We start from the raw sequence: 21262 nt of genomic DNA on the forward strand, positions 1-21262 counted from the left end.
TATATATATTTACAAGTTTTGTTTATGAGCAATGTTGCATATCAAACTTCGCACAATCGTTTTAAAAAAGAATAGAATTTATTATTATTTTTTTTTTTGTCATTTAGATGCCATATTTACTCATTTTTATAAAAACAACTTACAGCACTAACTCCACGATTACAAATATCATTTTTCTTTATTTATCAATACGCTTGAAAGTTGAAACATCGAAAGGCAGCCAATGTAGTTTAACCGTCCGGTCCATCTCCATCTCCATGTCCGACTCCGGCTCGCTTTTGCCTTCTTGTTTTCACTTTCAAATAATACTAAAAACCGCCGCTTTTTCAAGTTCCAAATTTGAGGCACCCATAATATGGTCGATGAGGCGTCAAAATGAGAGAAACCCAACGGCTAACTCTCAAGAACACAATCTCACGCTTAATCAAAGAATTCAAGACCATGAGAGAGCTTAAGCAAATCAATACCCATATCCTAACGTCTCCCAATCTACTCCCGAACGAGCGTCATTTTCTTCTGACTCGGCTCCTTTTCTTTTGTGCCATTTCGGATTCAGGCTCTCTCAGCCATGCTGCCGATGTTTTCCGACTCATAAAGAACCCAAATACCTCTGTCTATAACGTTATGATTAGAGCTTATGCCAGTAAAACCAACGGTGGTGATGATACAAATTCGTGCCCGTCCTTGATTCTATATAAGCAAATGCTTCATGGTGGCATTGCACCAGATTACCTCACTTTTCCGTTCCTCGTAAAGGAATGCACCAGGAGGCTTGATGGTGACACCGGTCAAAGCATTCATGCCCAAGCCATCAAGTTTGGACTCGATGATGACGTATTTGTTCAGAATTCTATGATAGGCTTGTATATGGCGTGTGGATATTTGAGCTTTGCCTGGAAGTTGTTTGACAATATGTTAGATCGGGATGTTGTTTCTTGGAACTCGATGATTATTGGCTATTTGAGAAGTGGGGAACTCGACATGGCATTGGATTTGTTCAGGAGGATGAAGAAGAGGAATATTATTACCTGGAATTCGATGATAACAGGGTTTGTTCAAGGTGGCCGGCCGAAGGAGGCCTTGGAATTTTTGCATGAAATGCAGATTATATGTGATGTTATGGTCCAACCGGACAAGATTACAATTGCTGGTGTTCTTTCAGCCTGTGCTTATCTGGGCGCGATTGATCAGGGAAAATGGGTGCATAGTTACTTGAGAAGAAGTGGCCTACAGTGTGATGTGGTAATTGGTACAGCGCTGGTTGACATGTATGGCAAATGTGGATGCGTGGAAAAAGCATATGAGGTCTTTAAGGATATGCCTAAAAAGGATACCTTGGCATGGACAGCGATGATATCAGTCTTTGCTCTTCATGGGTTTGCTAAAGAGGCTTTTAATCTTTTTGGAGAGATGGAAAACCTTGGGGCGAAGCCCAACCATGTGACTTTTGTTGGGCTACTGTCAGCTTGTGCGCACTCTGGTCTAGTAGAGAAAGGTCGTTGGTGTTTTGACAGGATGAGACGTGTTTACTCAATTGAGCCACAGGTTTATCATTATGCTTGCATGGTTGATTTGCTTGGCCGTGCAGGGCTCTTTGAAGAGGCAGAATGCCTTATCAGAGGCATGCCACTGGAGCCAGATGTGTTTGTCTGGGGTGCATTACTTGGAGGTTGTCAAATGCATGGGAATGTGGAATTGGGACAAAGGGTGGCGCAGTATTTAATTGATATGGAACCTCTGAATTATTCTTTTTATGTGAACTTGTGTGATGTATATGCCAAAGCTAATAGATTTGATGACATAAAGAGAATCAGAACCTTAATGAAAGAAAAAGGGATAATAAAGGAAGTCCCAGGCTGCAGCATGATTGAAGTTGAAGGGGTTGTTCATGAATTTTCAGTGAGAGGATCACCTGAAGTTGCACTGGAGGAACTAGTCTGGACCCTGGTTGGGTTTAATAAGGTGATGAAGATAGAAGGTTATATGCTTGATCATGATGAGATATCATTGAATGATGGTGATGAGATATCATTGAAGGCAACAGTGTTGCTATGATATGCTAATATTTTATTCTAAATCAAACGTGTTCACACTTGGGAAACCAGCATTCTGCTGTTTGAGGAGTACGTCAAAGTTATTCAGCAACCTCCAAGCACCATTACAAAAAGAAATTTCTTGTTCCAGGAAAATTATTGAGATATACTAAATATGTGCAGGCCCTTGACTCCATTCAAGGGCGGGAGATGCATGGAAACAAAGTGGTGAGATATGCATCACCCAGAGGTAATACCATTAATTTCTACCTAATACCATTGCATTACAAATTTACAGCTGCTCTCCATACTGCTAGCTAATACCAATAATTTCTACCCGTAGGTAGAATGACACTTCTTGGTTGGTCCAACTATTTTGACGCGAATTACCTGAATTTCACTTTGTTCTTCATTGCAATGAATATGATTCATGTTGTCTGTTTAATAATTGAACCGTGATTCTTTCCATTTAATGCAATGGCATTGCTTAATTTTCTATTGATCTTGTTTTGATGTGGCAGTTCTTCATGTACCAATGTATCGCAGTAGAATATATGATCTCAGTTCTTCATGTACCAAGATAATTTTAGTGTTCCTTACTAAAATCAAAATTTGTCTGATATGTGTTATGATTTTTGCAGGACATTTCTTTTGCATCTGACTATATATGGTTCACGACGGGTCAACTTTTATCCAATAATCCATTGTTTCGACATAATAACATGGATTACATTTGCTGTATGGTAGATAGACAGACAGATAGTAACGTTAATACTTTTAAATAAATTTCGTTAATTATTTTTAAGAATCAAAATATGGATTAAGAGCAGTACTATAACAAAACTTTAAAAAATATGCTAAATTCCCATATTAGGCAAACAAAAGATCAAAAATTAACGAACCAATTAAAAACTCAAATATAGTAATAAAAACACAAATTTGAATTCATGATATAAGTATCAAATAATGAAAAGAAACTTTTTAAAAAATATATTGTTCTTTTTCAGAGTTTTATTCCCTTTGCGGGCTTTGCTACCTCTGGAGTTTGCTCATTCGTTGGATTATAGTCAGATGCCCATACCGTAGTACTGCCAATCTCGCAGCCGACCTAAATATGTATTCAATGGACGCTCCCACCCATGCACAGCGTCAACCTCACAGTCCATGCATGCTTTTATTATATTGGCAAATGATTTTCTTGATTTTTATTTTTTAAATTTTTTTTTTCAGTTACATTCTTTTGGGGTATTATATTTAGAAGTAATTTTATATCTCAACTGTTTAATTGAATAGTTAGCCATTCAAAATATGTCAACTTGGTAAGTGTGACTGAGAATAACAAAATCAAGAATGAAAAGTAGCATTACTTATTTCAATTTTCAGGCCAAATCTCATAGACATGATCCACCCTTTCTAGATAACTCTAATATTATTCTCCTCATGCAATGTCAAATAATTTAAATTTAAATAAATATAATAAATAATTATTCAATGTATTTGTGTCACCCCCAAACTTAATTGTGGTATAGCCTTATGGGTGTTTATCATTCTTCTCATTATGCACACAAGTACTTATAATCACTATATATAGAGTAACAATGAAATTCTTAACAGAATAAACTTATTAGATATTGAATACTATTGATGCCAATTACCATAGCATAAATTATATTATAACTTCATTAAAAATTAAAATATCGATTATATTATAACTTATGAGATTTCGGTCTTGGAGATTCTCGAGAGTCTTTCTGAGTGCTTATGTGTGAGAAAATTCTTAAACTCTAGCTATTTTTTTCTCATTGAGTGCGTGCTTATTCTATGTTAGAGTTTGATTGATCGAGTTCAGTCACTGGAGTTCTAGGAGAGAAGTCAATATTTGAAGATCGTTAGAGGTTTTGGCTGCTACTGCGGTAGAGACAAACGTGTCGTTTGTAGGGTCAAGTAAGAGAGTTAATTAGCAAATGTTTTGTAATTGATAATTATTTGTAACTAATTTTTAAATAATAAAATTGATTTTTATGGATTTGGCTGTCCCGTAAGGTTTTACCTTTAAATAGCTCTTTAAATGGTTTCCCTCTGTAACCAAAATTGGTGTAACGCATTTTATTTACTTTATGTATTTAATTTATTATCAAATTATTTCATTATTGATCACTAACCAATTTATTGAGTGAATTGATAGATCATTGTATTACAATATAGGGATATTCGGGTAATTTCAATATGTAATAGATACCGTCGAACATAAAAATGATCTGCATGCATGCTTCAAACTTTGACCTAAATACGTTTTCTTTAACATAAATAATTTAATCATGTCCTTTAGCTACCCAACCCACATGAGGGAACTCTTTTAAAGGAATTGAAGTGAGATTGGAACCACCTAAATTCACTTGGTCTAGGCATTAGACCAAGTGAATTTAGGTGGTTCCAATCTCACTTCATCGATTATTTGATCGATAAATTTCCTAATCTTTCGTTCTTTGAAGAAATTGAGATTGTGGTTGATGTCACTGATAATAGGACTAACTATCCAGTCATTTACATTGGAAGGATTGGAAATTGCTTCAATGATCAATAATCATGCTTGAGTCCCCTTCAAGAATTTTTTTTTTTGCAAACTGATCTCTTTGCTTCAAGGATGACCATTAAAGCTGATGTGACTTCTCCAATGTTTGGGTTTACACTGCTAATGAAGTCAGTGATTGCAAAGATAAGATCACCTGAGTCGTTCCAGCATATACCTGCCAAAATATTGCCATGGTCCCTAACTGCTACATCAAAGTTGATTATGAGGTAACCATCTGGGGGAGTATCTTCATTAGAGACAGAGGAAGAACTTTTTGTTAACCAAGTGGCAGAGTGCTGATGAAAGATTGAGAATACTGACTTTGCAAATTCAAGAGGATAGGAATGGAGGCAAGCTGATTATGCACCTTTTTGTTTCTAAGAAACCAAAGGTTATCCATAGCAATTGTTGCAAAGATTTGGAAAAAGGTGATGCTCTTCCTCAGGGATTTTAAGGGCCTCTGAAGGGTTAACAATGTTTTTGATCCCAAGATGGGAATGGTTGTCTAGAAAATATGGAGGTATCAACTGGCCATTTGGATTGTCTCCATATAACTCTAGAGTATATACAATTAAGGAAAAATGAGAGATGTCTTCTGGAGCAGCATTGCAGAGAGGACAAACAATTTGATCTTCCTCAATGTGAATGACTTTATTGATCTCAGATTTGGTTGGAAGAATTTTGTGATTTGTTTTCTAGAGGAAAAGTTCAAGTCTGTCTTGCAATTTCAATTTCCACAATATCTTCCAGTTTACAAGGCCATTATTGGTACTGGGGTGATTATTGCCATTCACCAAGACAGCATTCACTAGGGAAGCATAAGCTGATTTGACTGAGAAGTTTCTAGAAGTATGATGAAGCCATTTGATTTTGTCTTGGATGTGGTGGAAGTTATGGGTGGCCAGAGCGATTTTTTGGATTTTTTTTGAGGTGTTTTCTGAGAATAGAGTATTAAGCACTCCGTCTCCGAGGGTACCAATGTCATCACCAAATTTACCAGCTCTTGAAATTGCCTCTCCCTATTTTGTGATCTACGAATTCTATTTTTTCTGGTGTTATCAGCTTTATTATGTCACTCTAATCTGTAATGTTGTTCAAAAACCAGTTGGAATTGTTTGTATTAAGGATTATGAAGGATGCTTAACATATTTATGGAGTGCGAATGGAAATGTGTTTCGTTTGCCAACTGAAAATTGCAGTTGACGAATTGAGAATCATTGGAGCCAAACAATAGGGGAGATCTAAAATTTGATATTTTTTTTGGGTAGATGTATGTCTGATATGATTCTCATTTGAGCCAAACCTGGATTTAATCAAGATTGTGTAAATGATGGTATGCAAAAAAGGCCAGCTCGGCAAATTACGTAACTGTGTATTATCTTCCTCACATCAATACAAGAACTAGCAATTGATCACATAAAAAAACCTTGAACAACAGGGAAACAAATGTCAATTTTAACAATAATCATATATGCACAAGAAGCACAAAAGTTAGAGAGACGTGCCGGCTTTTCATTTTTTTTTTCTAGAATTTCATCAATTCTAGGCTCGACTACGTTTTTTTTTTTAAATTGGCTCACCCGTCAGCGAGGGTGTGCAAAGTATGTGCAAAATGGACACCCTGTAGAAGAACTGCATCCCCCTCTTCTCTCTCTCCCTCCCCACACCCCTGTCGCCTGCAAGCCCCCTCCCCCCTTCTCTCTCTCTCTCTCTCTCAATCTAGAGACCCTTATCACATCATATTATGAGGACCTCCCTATCTGCCACCAACAAGACGAAATCCATCAAAAATATGATTGTTGCCTTTTAAAATGTAAAACAAAGAAATCCCATGTCAAGTTTGTGACCCATGAGAATGAAAAACGAGACCTTTTGTGTATGTGGCTTGTAATTTTATCAGTTTCCACACTAAGAAAATGCAAGAAAATAAACTCAGCCATTGGAAATTAGAAACCATTTTTTTTTATTTGACCCCCATTTTTTCTCAGAAAGAGCAAATCTTGTACCGTGCTTTGAAAGAAAGGAAAAATAATAAAAACAAAACTATTCAAGAAAGGAAAAGGGTTGAGTAATTGGAAAGTTAAATTCCCGAAAAAAGATTTGAAATTGGGGAATCATGGAAAAGATAGAAGTTCGAAAAAGAATCATTGAAATGGTCACTTTAGTTGAAAAATGTTACGAGACTCACAGAAGAGGATTTGCTTATTGAATTCAGTGGGTTGTTTGATGAACCGCAAGGTTACCTCCTTCGATAAGCCATGATCACAAGATAGTGCTATAGGAGGGTACACCGCCCATTTCCACTAGACCTTGTATATACCCCTATTACCAAAAGTCTGAAATTGAGAAAATAGTAGCAAGATTACTAAAAAGTGGAGTAGTGAGGCCTAGTTCCAGCCCCTTTTCATCTCCAATGCCGTTGGTGCGTAAGGTGAATGGGGGGTGAAGGTTGTGCGTTGATTATCGAGTGTTGAATTAGGAAAATATAAAAGACAAATTCTCAATTCCAATGATAGATGAGTTGTTGGACGAGTTTGGAGGGGCTGTAGTGTTTTCAAATTTGGACCTAAGGTCGAGCTACCATCAAATCAAAGGTGGTACCCGAGGATGTAGCCAAAACAGTGTTCAAAACTCATGAGAACCACTTTAAGTTCTTAGTGATGCCATTTGGGCTCACTAATGCCCCTTCTACGTTTCAGGGGTTAATGAATGACGTATTTAAACCATTGCTGAGGAGGTTTGTTCTAGTATTTTTTGACGACATATTGGTCTATAGTAAGAGCCATGAAGAGCACTTAGACCACCTTCAACAAGTGTTACAACTGCTGCAAGTCCATCAACTGAATGCGAAACGTTCTAAGTGCAAGTTTGGGGTCAAGGAAGTGGATTGTTTGGGCCACATAATCTCTGGGCATGGGGTCAAAGCCGATCCCTAAACAATCAGCTCTATGTTGGAGTGGCCAGTACCTAAGAATCCCAAGGCCTTGAGAGGGTTTTTAGGGCTGACCAGTTATTACCAAAGATTTATTAAGAACTATGGGTTGTTAGCAGCTCCATTTACAGGTCTTTTAAAGAAGAATGCTTTCTCGTGGTCACAAGAAGCCGAGCGGGCATTTAACAAACTGAAAGAGGCTATCACCCACCCCCTGTACTCAAACTCCCTGATTTTTTACAACCCTTTACAGTTGAATGTGATGCTAGTGGGAAGGGTATTGGGGCGGTCCTAATGCAGTCAAGGCAACCAATTGCTTTTTTCAATAAGATGTTGAAGGGTAAGGCCCTCCTCCTCTCTACCTATGAGAGGGAACTACTGGTTGTGGTTACGGCTGTCCAGAAATGGCACCCCTATCTCTTGGGGCAGTCCTTTATCATCAAGACAGATTAGCAAGCGTTGAAGTTCCTGCTTGAGCAAAAGATTGGGACTAAAGCTCAGCACAAATGGCTTAGCAAGTTGATGGGCTAGGAGTCCAAGATAGAGTACAAGAAAGGGAAGGAGAACCTAGTGGCATATGCGTTATCAAGAAAGGAAAAGGTCGAAACTGAGTCCATGGGTTTGCTAGCACAGATCACTTTTCCCACAACTAAATGGTGGAAGAATTAAAACAGAGTTACCAAAACTCTGAGGAGTTTACAGATCTGATTGCTAAGTTACAAGATTAGCAGGAGGTACCTAAGGAAGTCACTCTACAACAAGGACTAATTTTGAGGAAGGGCATGATCTTAGTGGTGTCGGATTACAGCTTCAAACTAAAGGTACTTCGGTATATACACAATGATCCCATGGCGGGTCATTTTGGTTACCCGAAATCTTATCAAAGGGCCAAGCGAGACTTCTATTGGGAATATGTGAAAAGAGACATAAAAACATGGTTGAAGGAGTGTGAATCACACTGTGTGATACGTGCCAGGCCACTAAGTATGAGGCACAGCCACCAGCAGGGCTGCTATAGCCCCTCCCTAAACCTCAGTAAGCATGGACTGACATATCCATGGACTTTATTGAAGGGTTACCGAAATCAAAAGGATACTTAGGTATTTTTGTGGTCATTGATCGCTTTACTAAATACAGGCACTTTATGGTCCTCTCTCACCCTTTCACAACACTGGAAGAGGCTCAAGTGTTCATGGGGTCAGTGTTCAAGTTGCATGGGGTTCCAAGGACCATAGTGTTAGATCGAAATTCTGTATTCCTGAGCTCATTCTAGAAGGGGTTGTTTGACCTCCAAGGAACAACCCTCAACTTTAGTTCTGCTTAGCATCCCCAAAGTGATGGGCAAACTGAGACATTAAACAAGGTGTTGGAGGGGTATTTGAGTTGTATGCAGGCCTCAAACCCACGGGATGGAGCTAGTGGTTGCCTATAACAGAGTGGTGGTACAATAGTACTTATCACAGTTCAACCAAGTTGTCCCTTTTCGAGGCACTCTACGAGTACCCACCCCCGAGACTTATCGATTACATTCCAAGAACTTCAAACAACATGACAGTCGACCAAACACTAAGAAATAGATCACAAATTCTCAACCTTTTGAAGAACAATCTCACAGCAGCACAAAGCAAGATGAAAAGCTACGCAGATAAGAAAAGAACAGAACAGAACAAGAATTTAAAGTAGGGGACTGGGTGTACCTTCGCCTCCAGTCATATCGCCAGAAGACTGTGGCGGCTTGCCGCAACATGAAGCTAACTTTGCACTTCTATGGACCCTTCAAGGTGGTCCAACGGCTGGGATCTGTAGCCTACCACCTCAAGCTGCCGTCTACATCCGAGATCCACCCGATATTTCACATGTTGTGCCTGAAGAGGACCCTGGGAGCCCAAATCCAGCCACTAGTCACCCTCCCTCCCACCAATGGTGACAGTGAGGTCTTACCGGAACTAGAGGCAGTGATCAAGCGGTGTGTTCGACAGCAAGGGAACAAGGCAGTGACTGAGGTCTTGATCAAGTGGGTGGGAGTTTCGAAGGAGGAAAATAGCTAGAAAAATTTATGGAAGTCTGGGGCTTTGTATCCACACCTTGTGGACAAGATCTTATAAGGGTGGGAGATTGTTACGAGACTTACAGAAGGGGATTTGCTGAAGTGATGAAAGAGGCGTAAAAGAGGAACCTTGAGTTGCTGAAAAGATGAAGTCACACTGGAAGGAAAGAGACAAAGACAAATGGGAAGGATGTAGGGTTTGAGAAGCACTATAATAGAAGGGGAAGGAAAACAACGTAGCTTTAGTTAAATAAAACGGTGCAGTTCCAGTGATAGTTGGGCAATTAAATGATGTAGTTTCACTATGTTATGTTCTGTAGTATTAAAAGGGCATTTTATTATTTTTACTGTTTTTGGTTGTTAAGTCCCACGCTTGTGTTGAGGTTGGGATTTCTGCAACTTGTGAAAACTGTCATCTTCCTGGAGGAATTTGGGTGGCCTCGAACACACCCATACATATGAATATTCAATATTTCCATTCATCTTCTCTACACTCATCTTTACCATTTTACTAGTCTATTACAGATCCATTACAAATATTTACAGTAAACAAGTACAATCGTAACAAAAATTGATGAGCAAGAGACCAAATCTCGCATTCAAAAGAATCAAGCATTACAGTAAAAAAGGAAGAAATCAAACATTTTCTCTTGGCCACAGTGAAAATCAGAGTCTACAAATGAGAGTGTATTTGATATAAGGGCGGAGGGGGAAGAGCTTTAAAAAAATAGAATGAAATAATCTACTCCATATATGCATGTAGGTGTAAATTTTAGTTTATTGCACATCTTAAAGCACTCTCATTGGAATTAGGGCTGTACAACAAACCGAGAAACCGACCTAGACTGACTCAAACCGACCGCCGGAGCTCGAAACCGGTTGAAACCGGTGAAGAACCGGTCGGCGTGCGGCAGAAAATAGTGTAAACCGACATCGGCCGGTTCGGCGTCGGTTCGAACCTAGTTCAAACCGCTGAACCGGCCGATTAAATAAATGTTTTTTTTATATATATATTATGTATTCAAAATGACGCTGTTCCGGAACGGCGTCGTTTTAAGTCTATAGTTGTGTTTTAACATAACTGAAACGACGCCGTTTTTTATAACGTATTAAAAAAAAATAGGTAGAACGAACCAAACGGCGTCGTTTTGAAATTAGGTCATCTTCTTCCCAGTGACGCGATCGCATTTTTCATCCCCTCTCTCCTCTGCGACACACTCTCTCTTTCTACTCTCTCAGACGAAACTCGCCGATGAACCGACAGTGAACTGCTAGAGAACTGCCGGTGTCAAGACGGCCGGTGTTTCTTCTCCCCATCGATCGGTTTCGGCCGGTTTCCTCTCCCAAAAATAAACTATCGGTTGGCGTCGGTTTTACCCCAAAACCGCGTTGATGGGGTCGGTTTTCACCCCTAATTGGAATATCAAAAGGCAAACTCATATTTTGGCTAATATCATATGATTTTGCCTTTGTCTATTTTATTTAAATTCAATCTTCATATTGGATTACCCATTTACTCTTTGTTTAATAATAAAATATTAATAATTTAATATTTTTTAATAATTTTTTATTTAATATTTTTTGTCACATTTTACAGTTGATCAACTTACTATTATATGTTAATAATTATATTCTAATTAAATTATTATTTAAAAAAATCATATTTTTAATTATCATTTAATAATTATGTTTGTGGTTATTAAACTGAGAGAAATGTTGTGGGGAAACTGAAAAAACGGCCAACAAGAAATCTAGGTAAAAAGACTGAAAGAGTGGGTGTTATTGAGAAAGAAAATATTGAAGAAAGGGTTTGGTCGAGCTACAGTTCTCGCCTTATTTTACTGTAGCTCAAAATTCTTATTCCAGTAACTTGCCTAATCTAATGTGGTATGTTTTTATCTTTTATTACTCATTTGGGTCAATTTATTTGCATTTGCCTAGCTAACCTTGAACCATTTTAATTTCTAAAGTTGATTTATATATATATATATATATATATAGTACTGCCTAGCCGAGGAAAAAACACAGTGATCTGATTCAAATGTTTCCCAGTCTGGGATTGATTTCCAACAACTGGCCGAGTACTACGAGGTGGTGAATATCCGTGCAGCAATTAATCGCCCTCTACACGAAATCTAGTTTATGATAGCATTGAATGCAGACATAAATGGTGGATATGGGGAGTTCAACAGACTTGCAGTAAATATGAAAGATCAGATGGCGCTGTATATTCAATATTCTCCCGCGTCAAAATTAGAGCAGGCTAGCTAGCTATCTAGTCATCATGATCCATCCCTCAACTGCAATCCATGCATCCATCCATTTCTCATTAAGAGTTGAAGCTAGATCCAGGACGACGTACGTTGTTGATCAGATCATGTCCCATGCATCGGAAATATATATATATATATATATTCCTAATTATATATATTAATTAGTATTAATGCGAAAGTAAGTTGTTGAGCCTAGAGAAAAAATTATTAATTGAACAATTTGTACGTAATTAATTGGAATTAATTAGAGGCGCGGACAACTTCAATGCACTGCACTTTCATTTTATTTTTCATACTTTATCATTAAATGATAATAAATATTTAGGTGGGTGGCTAAGCCGACGACGACGTACGGCACAATTTACTTCCTACATAGCTGGCTACTTATAGCACTACTACTCATGTTGCTGCTGCTGCAATTAATTTTGTATAGAGTTGTTAGTCTGTATTTTTGTTTTTAATCAAGCACATTCCATATATATATAAATAATAAAAATTAAGGAAGATCCTTTCTATTATTAATATACAAAATACTAGTTGAAATATTAGCTATTGGTATGCTACCAAAAATAGAGTTAATAGCTGTCCATTACATTACTGAGTGCATAAATCGATTTTAAGATGGATCAATTTTTTTACAGCTCCAATATCCATGAGCTTCCATTGTTTTTGCAATATCTCCTGTAAGAGCACTAGTAGTAGGCTCAACAAACTTTAACTAAAATTTGACTAAGAAATCTACTTTTACAAATTTAACTAGTTACTTTTTAATAATATCAAATAATAGGCTCAACAAATCTTTCACTATTCTATTAAAATATTGATTTTAAAATTTTCATTTATTTTAATTCTAATTGTAATTTAAATTTCTCCAACGGTTATATTTTTCCAACGGCTATATTTTTTAACGGCTATATTTTCTAACGGATATAATTCTCCAATGGCTATATTCTTCCACTATAAAACATAACATTTCATCAATACTTTCATTCACTTCAACTCAAGTGTCCTTGTGAAACCTTTTCTTTTCATTTCCTCTCAATGGATCGTTCACTTTTTCACAAAATGACACTTATCAATTCAGATTCTGACGAAGAATTTGAGATAGCGAGACAACTTGTGGAAAAAGAAGGATCAACCTCACGGAATAGATAAGCGGGAATGAATATTTTAATCAAAAGTAATATTTGACTAGCCTCATTTGGCTCAATAAATTTAGCCAGCCCATTCATCCAAAGTTAAAATTACTGTACATGTAGCTAGCCCATTACTACACTTTATTTTACACTTTAGTTATTCTTTAGTTAAAATTTAATTTTAGCTAGCCGCCTACTACTGCTCTAATGGGGTGATTTGCCAATCAGTTTTTGCAATATCAATGAAAGATTGGCTACTTTTCATCACAAATCCAACGTAAAATTTAGGCCTAAATTCTCAAGAAGCACATCCTTTTCAACTTTTTGCAACTCTGATTTTGAATTTTATCGGGCATCTAAGGAATGATATAGTCAACAACAAAGTCAATTTTTCCCTTCACATAGTAAAGAAGTAACTGAATCACTCTTTTCAGGAAAATCTACATGCTTGGAAAGAAAAATTACTGCAAAAGAAAGATCTGAAATGGCAAAATCCTACCTATGATCAGATTAGCAGCTCTTTCGATGCTGCAGTGGCAGTGAGAAACACTTTCTCGGTAGCCTCAGCAGTTTGTAGAAACTCAGAAGGTAAAGCTATCGAGATCTGGACAGAGGAAATCAATACCACGGTCCCAGTGATTGCAGAAGCGTTAGCAGCAAAATTAGCCATAAAAATGGCTGAACATCTAAACTCGCCATCAATTTTACTAGAAGGAGATGGGCAGCTGGTTGTACTTGTCCAGAGGAATAAAATAAAAAGATAAAATTAAAATAAAAGTAGGTAAATAGAATTTTTTAAAATAATTGAAAATATATAAGAAAATATTTACATAATCTGATAATTCGTTTAATTGGATCAAACGTTTTTTGTTTATTAAAATTGTAATCTCAACTATATATATAGTAAATAGATATATTTAACATGACCTTCATATATATATGTGTAGGCCTAATATTTAATTAAGCTATTCTCAAAATTTCTTAATTAATTAATGAAGTAGTAGTGTATGAGGGATGGACAATTCATATTGCATGCATGGGTTCTAATTCTATTCGATTCATTAATTACTATATATCTTCATCGCGAGCGCCAGTAGTACTACAGCTACCTGTCACCTTCCCAACTACATATATACATACATACATATATATATATATATATATATATATAGTGCATGTACACTTCCAATATTTCTGATCATCTACCCCATTCATTAGATAGCTGAGTGAACTTTGGTTTTGTAGTTCACAGATCATGAGTTTCGTGGATGAAAAAAATCATGTTTATATAGATCGAGATCATCAGTACCTATTATGTGGTGGTATCTAAATTACGGAGGATGAATATATATAAGTCTCGTATAACATATTTAAAACAAAATAGTGAGGATCAAATTAAATTCATGCAATAGATTAATATATAGCGCAGTTTTTTAAACACAGTTTCAAATTTAATATTTATTTAACGTTGATCACGATAAACGTACGTAGATGATCATAATCAAGAACAAACCAATTCTTACAAGCGATTAAATAAAAAACATTAAAAAAAAAAACTTGTTATAATGATCATTAATTCCTTCCGCAAAACCTTTGTAAAGCAGAATTTTTTCATGGGATTGATCTCCTTACTAAATTTTATTTTTTCACATTCATTGTTATTATTCTTATGGAAGATAATCCTTCAAGTTTTGTTAAGTTTAGACTTATTAGTCTGTGCATGGTGATTTATAAAGTTTTCTCGAATATTATGGTGAAAAGGCTTAACCCTCTTCTCTCCAAAATTGTTTTGAAAGAACAATGAGCTTTTATCAATTAAGGTCGTAATATACATGAAAATATTAGACTTGTCCAAAAAATGCTTAATAGCATAAATGCCAAGGTCCAAGGAGACAATATGATGATAAAAATGAATATGGCTAAAGCATATGATCGACTTGAATTTGGATTTATTTTAGAAGTACTTCAAGCTTTGGGATTCTCTGAAAAGTGGAGACAGTTGATATCAAATTGTATAACCACCCTCTCTTTCTCTTTTTTAATGAATGGCACTAGTAAAAGCTATTTCCAATCATCACGGAGATGGAGATAAAGACGGAAACAAGGGGATCCCTTATCCTCTTATTTATTCATTATTGCGGAATAAGTATTGAGCTAATTATTTAAGAAGAGAGTTTCAGATGGTAAGATGCTTGAGTACAAAATCTCATAGAGGACGTCCTACAATTTCTCATCTTCTTTATGCGGATAATCTTATGACATTCATGAATGGGTCCAAAAATTATTTGAAGGTGTGTATGGATACACTACGATTATATGAAAAGATTTATGGTCAAAAGGTGATTAATAACAAATCGGCTATGCATTTTGCTAAACATACTTGTACATCTCGCAAGACGATTGTGTTTCAAACTACAGGTTTTCATGAAGGTTCTCTCCCCTGCTTATATTTGGGTGCACCTATTAGTAAATGTAGTACATGTGCCTCTCATCTAGAGCCATTAATCCAGAAAGTGTAAAAGAAATTAACTCTCCTATGAATCTCATTTTTTGAAGGCCTTAAAACCTTTAGTGAAATTGGTTATAAGGGATCAGGATGGGTTATTAAGAAAGGCATGATGTATTTTTGGTTTGAAAATTGGTCATCCATTGGAATACGTGGCGAAATTTTGGAGATTATGGATCCCTAATTGAAAGTAGCTGATGTATACTCTTACATGAGAGATAACTGGGAGAAAATCCAAGAACTAGTAGGGAGTACCCTATGTGAATATCTAAAGTGCCAAAATGTCAAACTCTTCTCAAGTCCTAATATTCCTATATGAAGATCTGAACAAAATGGTAAGTTTTCTACTTGTTTAGCTTGGCATTACATTTATGAACAGGGCAAAGTGACAAGGGCTAAATGGATCTGGCACAAACTTATGCCAAGTAAAATTCCTACTTTTATGTGGAAATGTATGTATAAAAGTTTGCCTTTTGACCAAAATATTATGAAGTTGAATATATCTATGGCCTCTAAATGTGAATATTGTAAACTAGCTGATTGTGAATCACTGGATCATTCGCTTCTATTGGGAGAGATTCCTGCTTATTTCTGGAATTTTTTTGAAGTTGCTCTGGGCCTGAAACTTGGGCCAAATTGGACATGGGCGGGGAAAATACAACAATGGTTATCTAAGGCTCTGGCAATTTCTCATATCAGTGTTGTGATTGGAATTCTTCCTTCTATAATCAGCTGGTTTATGTGGCTATACAAATGTAAGGCTTGTATGAAGGGGGTTGCCGAAACTAGGGAGCAAGTGTGCTATAAGATCAAGAGATTTTTGGCTCAAATTATACATACAAAAACAAATAAAGTATTCATCAAGTGTTCAGATGGTGTAGTTTTACAACAACTAGGCCTTCTGGCAATGCCTATCAATAATAAGAAAATTCAGATTTTGAAATGGATGCGTCCAAAACAGGATTTTGCTAAGCTAAACTTTGATGGGAGTAGCTTTGGCAATCCAGGAAGAATGGGAGGTGGAGGAATCCTGAGAGATGCGAAGGGGCACATGATATTTGCTTTTGTCAAATTTTATAGTATAAGTTCAAATAATATTATTAAGATCCGAGCCCTCTCGAATGGTCTTACTTTATGTGTACAAAGGAATATAACCTGCATCGAAATTGAAACTGATTCTAAGCTTGTAGTTAATTGGTGGGAAAAGAGTCGGTTAGTCCCTTGGAGAAGTCAAATGTACTGGAATGAGGCAAAAATGCAAGCTCGCTCGATGGTGGAAAGTATTTATCATTCTTTTAGGGAAACAAATCACGTCGTAGTCATATTAGCCATCATGGGCTCTAATGGTCAAGAGGCGATCTTTGAGAATACTGATAGCCTTCAGAAAGACATATTGGGAGCTATTTGACTGGATCAAACTGGTTTACATGTAATTCGACATAGATAAAAGGTTTTATGCAGATTATTTAGGTTTAGTTGAATTATTAGGGTACATATTCTATTTTTCTTTTAATTTATATGCTTATTTTAGTATATTGTATAGTGTTTGAGTTATTCTATATTTTATTTTGATGCTTGGGTTTAGATTTTATGATTATATGTAACTCCTTTGTATCCGGTTGTCACGATATTCTTCTGCCATAAGTGAGGAGGGTTATCAATAAAATTAAGATACTGTTATCTTCTTAAAATACACATGAATATTCCATATTTATACTCGGACAAATAATATGTTTATTCTCAGTACTACAGTAGCAGCTAGAAGTCTAACAATCTCCAATATTGACTTCTTCAACTAGAGCTCTTGCTAGTGATTGAATTTGTCTCAAATCATACATATCATAATCTTTAAAATTTTGTGTACGTAGTTTGTACAAACTTCAAGAGAATGGTTTAATATTTGTAGATGCATGAGAAATCCATTTTTATGTATTTCTTTCTCTTGGCTTATGAGAATGAAAGGTTAATTGCTTTAGTAAATGGGATACTTTCTTGTATGTCTTGTATTGAAAACCCTAATTTTAAATCTTAAAATTACGAAATTGAAAAAAATATAGTGATCATGACATTAATATCATTTACCAAAACATCTTCTCTCTATTATTCTATCTAATCATGTCAGTCCTCTACAATTAGTGATGTCTGAAAGGCAAACAATCCTGGTTAAATATGTGTTGTTACGACTGTCGGTATGAACTAATTGTCGTTTTCGTTAGATTTGGACTATTCTCATACATTGGCTTTTGTAAGAGCACTCACATTGTATTTTTCATAAAATTTCTTATAATTTAATTAAAAAGTACATTCTTTTAATTTTTTTTTAAAATTTTACTCATCTTTCAAAAACTTTCTACATCTTATTCCCCATTTTTATCTCTATTCTATTAAATAATATTTCTCTATTCTTTCTTTATTATTTTTTTCTCACACTTCCATTTACAATATTAACTACTAACTATTTTGTCTTATTATCTTCATTCTTTTCAAATATCGCATTCTACTAAATATCTATACGATTTTGACTACTAAATGCAGTATTATTTTTCAAACTGAAATCCGTATTATAAAAATAGTAATTTTTTTTTAATATGTGCATTTTCTAACGGTAACATTTTAAACTTCTACCTCCAATGGTAACATTTTGAACTCCTGCTTCCAACAGTAATATTTTTTGTATTTTCTCCAACGGCAACTTTTTTTGTCTTCTCTCAAACGGTAACATTTTTTATCCTATATGTAACGGTAATTTTTTCCTGTATAAATATGCATTCTGTTTGCATTCACATTCTCACATACTCAAGTCTCAATTGATCTAAAGAATCGAAAATCAACAGTCTCCCATGATATCTCACTCCCTTCATCAAATAGCTCGTACCTTATTTTGCAAATTGCTCACATACTTATCCTCTGAAAATGAGTTAGATGTTGTTCTTAATGACGAGGCCGATGGACAGTCATCGAGGCATCGTGCCAATCGTCAATGCCGTAAGTTTATTCGGCGTGATCATATTCAAGGGCATGAGCGTCTATTTTGTGATTATTTCGCAGAAAATCCAGTATATCTCTCGAATCTATTTCGAATGAGATTTCGGATGAGTCGTCCCCTATTTCTCCGTATTATATGTGAGGTAGAGTCTTACGAGTCATACTTCGTTCAGAGAAGAGATAATACTGGAAGACTCGGTTTATCTTCTATGCAAGAGATAACCGCAACATTTAGAATATTGGCGTATAGGGTTACTGGAGATTTTATAGATGAATACATACGTATTGGTGAAAGCATCGCAATGGAGAGCCTTAAAAAATTCTTTAAGACAATGGTAAGTGTTTTTTCAGATAAATATTTGCGGTCTCCAAATGTCAATGATATTGCTCAATTACTTGCGGTTGGTGAACAACGAGGATTTCCAGGAATGCTAAGAAGCATTGACTGCATGCATTGGAAGAGACAAAATTGTCCCACAGCTTGGAAAGACATGTACTCCGGCCACATTTGTGAATCAATTATTATTTTAGAAACAGTTGCTTCATATGATCTCTGGATATGGCATGCATTTTTTTATATGTCCGGTTCACATAACGACATTAATGTACTAGAGAGATCTTCTATTTTCAAGAAACTTGCCCAAGGGTGTGCTCCGCCAGTCACTTACACAATCAATGACAACCACTACGAAATGGGGTATTACCCTGCGGATGGTATTTATCTCAAGTAGCGAACTTTTGTGAAGACGATTCCATCACCACAAGGAAATACAAAATTTTTTTTTGTGAAAGCACAAGAATCTGCAAGAAAAGATGTCGAACGTGCATTCGGGGTACTTCAACAACGATTTGCAATCATTCGTGGAACTTTCCGAATGTTCAAAGTCAAGGAACTAACAAATATAATGAAGACATGTGTTATTTTACATAATATGATAATTGAAAACGAGTGTGATGATAGTGAGGAATCGAACATTGAGTATGATCAACTTGATGATGAAGTCCCTGAACTATCGTGCAATCATACTAATGAGCTTACAAACTTCATCCAACTTCATCATAATATTAGAGACACTTCGGCACATCATCAGTTCTAAGCAGATCTAATTGAACATCAATGGCTATTATATTCCCAACAGTAGACATGTCGCATAATTGATTGGTATTTCCTTCATGTTATAGTGACTATATTTGAGTTAATCAAATTTCAATTCGTATTTCCTTTATGTTAGTATTGGGTATTTTTTTAATTAAATTTTCATTCGTATTTCGTTCATGTTCATAGTGATTATATTTGAGGTAATCAGTAGTAGTTTTTGAAATTGTATTAGGCTATTTTCTTGTTTCAAAATATCAATTTACACAATCCAAATTAAAAATTAAACTGTCTTAATATCACGGAACTTATCATCCATCATTGTCTGAAACAAACAAAAAATAAAGAAATAAACTTTTTATATATAAAAAAAAATCAATCCAAATGTCCTGCATCATTGCGTCTCAGCATGATATCCCTCTGCAGTTACTCGAAATATAACCGTTGCAGTCCTGGCATGGCACTCACGTCCATCATCATAATGCACTGATCTGCTTCCTTCTTGGCGAGCTCTAGTTTCTCCACCTCTAACCTCAATCTTTCGTCCTCTTGACAAATTTTATTTAACTCATTTTCCTTCTCATTTTTCATCTTCTCAGCGTCCAACATCAGTCTTTCATCCTCGAGACTGATGAAATTTAGCTCTTTTTCCTTGTCATACTCCATCTTTTCGGCCTTAAGATGAAAATACTATTTCTCTTGAGCATGTGACTCCCCCAAAAGCGTATATTTCAACTTACTGAGCCTAACAATCTCCTATGTTGACGTGGCATGGGCCTTTCGTTTTCCTTCCTCTGATTTCCTTCCCATTGGTCGGTCCAATTCGATCACGTCATTATCTATCACATTATCTGCAGTGACATCAAAAACTGAATCCACCGTCGCCCCAGAACATCGAGTCGAGGTCGGGGATGGGGACATCGTCTTCCTTCGTTTTGGATCCTCATTTATCGAACGCCAAACTCATTTAGGTTGGTCTTTTAACAGGTGCCAACAATGCTCGAACTGGAAGAAGTATTTTTCTAGTGATGCGTACATAACTTTCGCCTTGTCAAACTTGCATGTAGGGAAAAAAAATTTATGTTAAACCAATGCATAAAATAATTAATTATTCATAAAACAAGTAAGTATTCTACCTTGTCTTGCTCAGTCATGTCACTTTGATTCAACCCTTCAAACTGCGCTAGTTTGGCACAAAATTTATTTGTGGCCTTTTGAATAACCGATCACCGATGTATTAAAGACTTAATGGTCTGATCATTTGTGGTTTCTTTAAATTGCTGGAAGTATTCAAAAAAAATTTTCCAAGACTGGGAGTATTTTTTATCTATTCCTTAGACAGTATCAAGGCTACAATTAAGCCATGTGGAGACAAGTAACTTATCTTCTTTGGAGATAAAGTTCGCACCCCTGACTGATTTTCAAACGCTAATAAAATCGTTATGGGGTAGGGGTGGAGAGTCATCAGCAGTCATAGGAGAGTTTCCACTTTGCCCACCGTAAGTGGGGTTCACATGAGAATCTTCACTCAAGAGGTTGGTGAAGTACATATGTCCAAGGTCTTGTGAATCCATCTACAAAAATGCATTAAAATGTTCGACACTTAAGTATGAAGTTTGGGGTTTTTCCAATCGCTGGCTCAGGAACCAAATGGTGACATCTATGAAATTTTGTATTTGTCT

The 21262-nt window shown here is 36.1% G+C and overlaps 1 protein-coding gene across 2 annotated transcripts; it reads left to right on the forward strand.

Moving 5' to 3' along the window:
• Positions 1 to 297: 297 nt before the first annotated feature.
• Positions 298 to 2782, forward strand: LOC108998509 (pentatricopeptide repeat-containing protein At5g66520-like). Of its 2 annotated transcripts, none has more exons than XM_035688344.1 (2): positions 298 to 2283; positions 2675 to 2782. In XM_035688344.1, the coding sequence occupies exon 1, from the start codon at positions 376 to 378 to the stop codon at positions 2053 to 2055; it is 1680 nt and encodes a 559-aa protein (XP_035544237.1). In that variant the 5' UTR covers positions 298 to 375; the 3' UTR covers positions 2056 to 2283; positions 2675 to 2782. The 2 variants fall into 2 exon arrangements, with proteins under 2 accessions (XP_035544237.1, XP_035544239.1); XM_035688346.1 differs by lacking the exon at positions 2675 to 2782 and adding an exon at positions 2377 to 2492.
• The last annotated feature ends 18480 nt before the right edge of the window (positions 2783 to 21262 follow it).

This window comes from Juglans regia, chromosome 1 (assembly GCF_001411555.2).
Source record: "Juglans regia cultivar Chandler chromosome 1, Walnut 2.0, whole genome shotgun sequence".
Taxonomy (NCBI): Eukaryota; Viridiplantae; Streptophyta; class Magnoliopsida; order Fagales; family Juglandaceae; genus Juglans; species Juglans regia.

What these genes read in the sequence shown, in the direction of transcription:
- LOC108998509 (XM_035688344.1), top strand. Translation starts at nt 376, where the DNA reads ATGAGAGAAACCCAACGGCTAACTCTCAAGAACACAATCTCACGCTTA.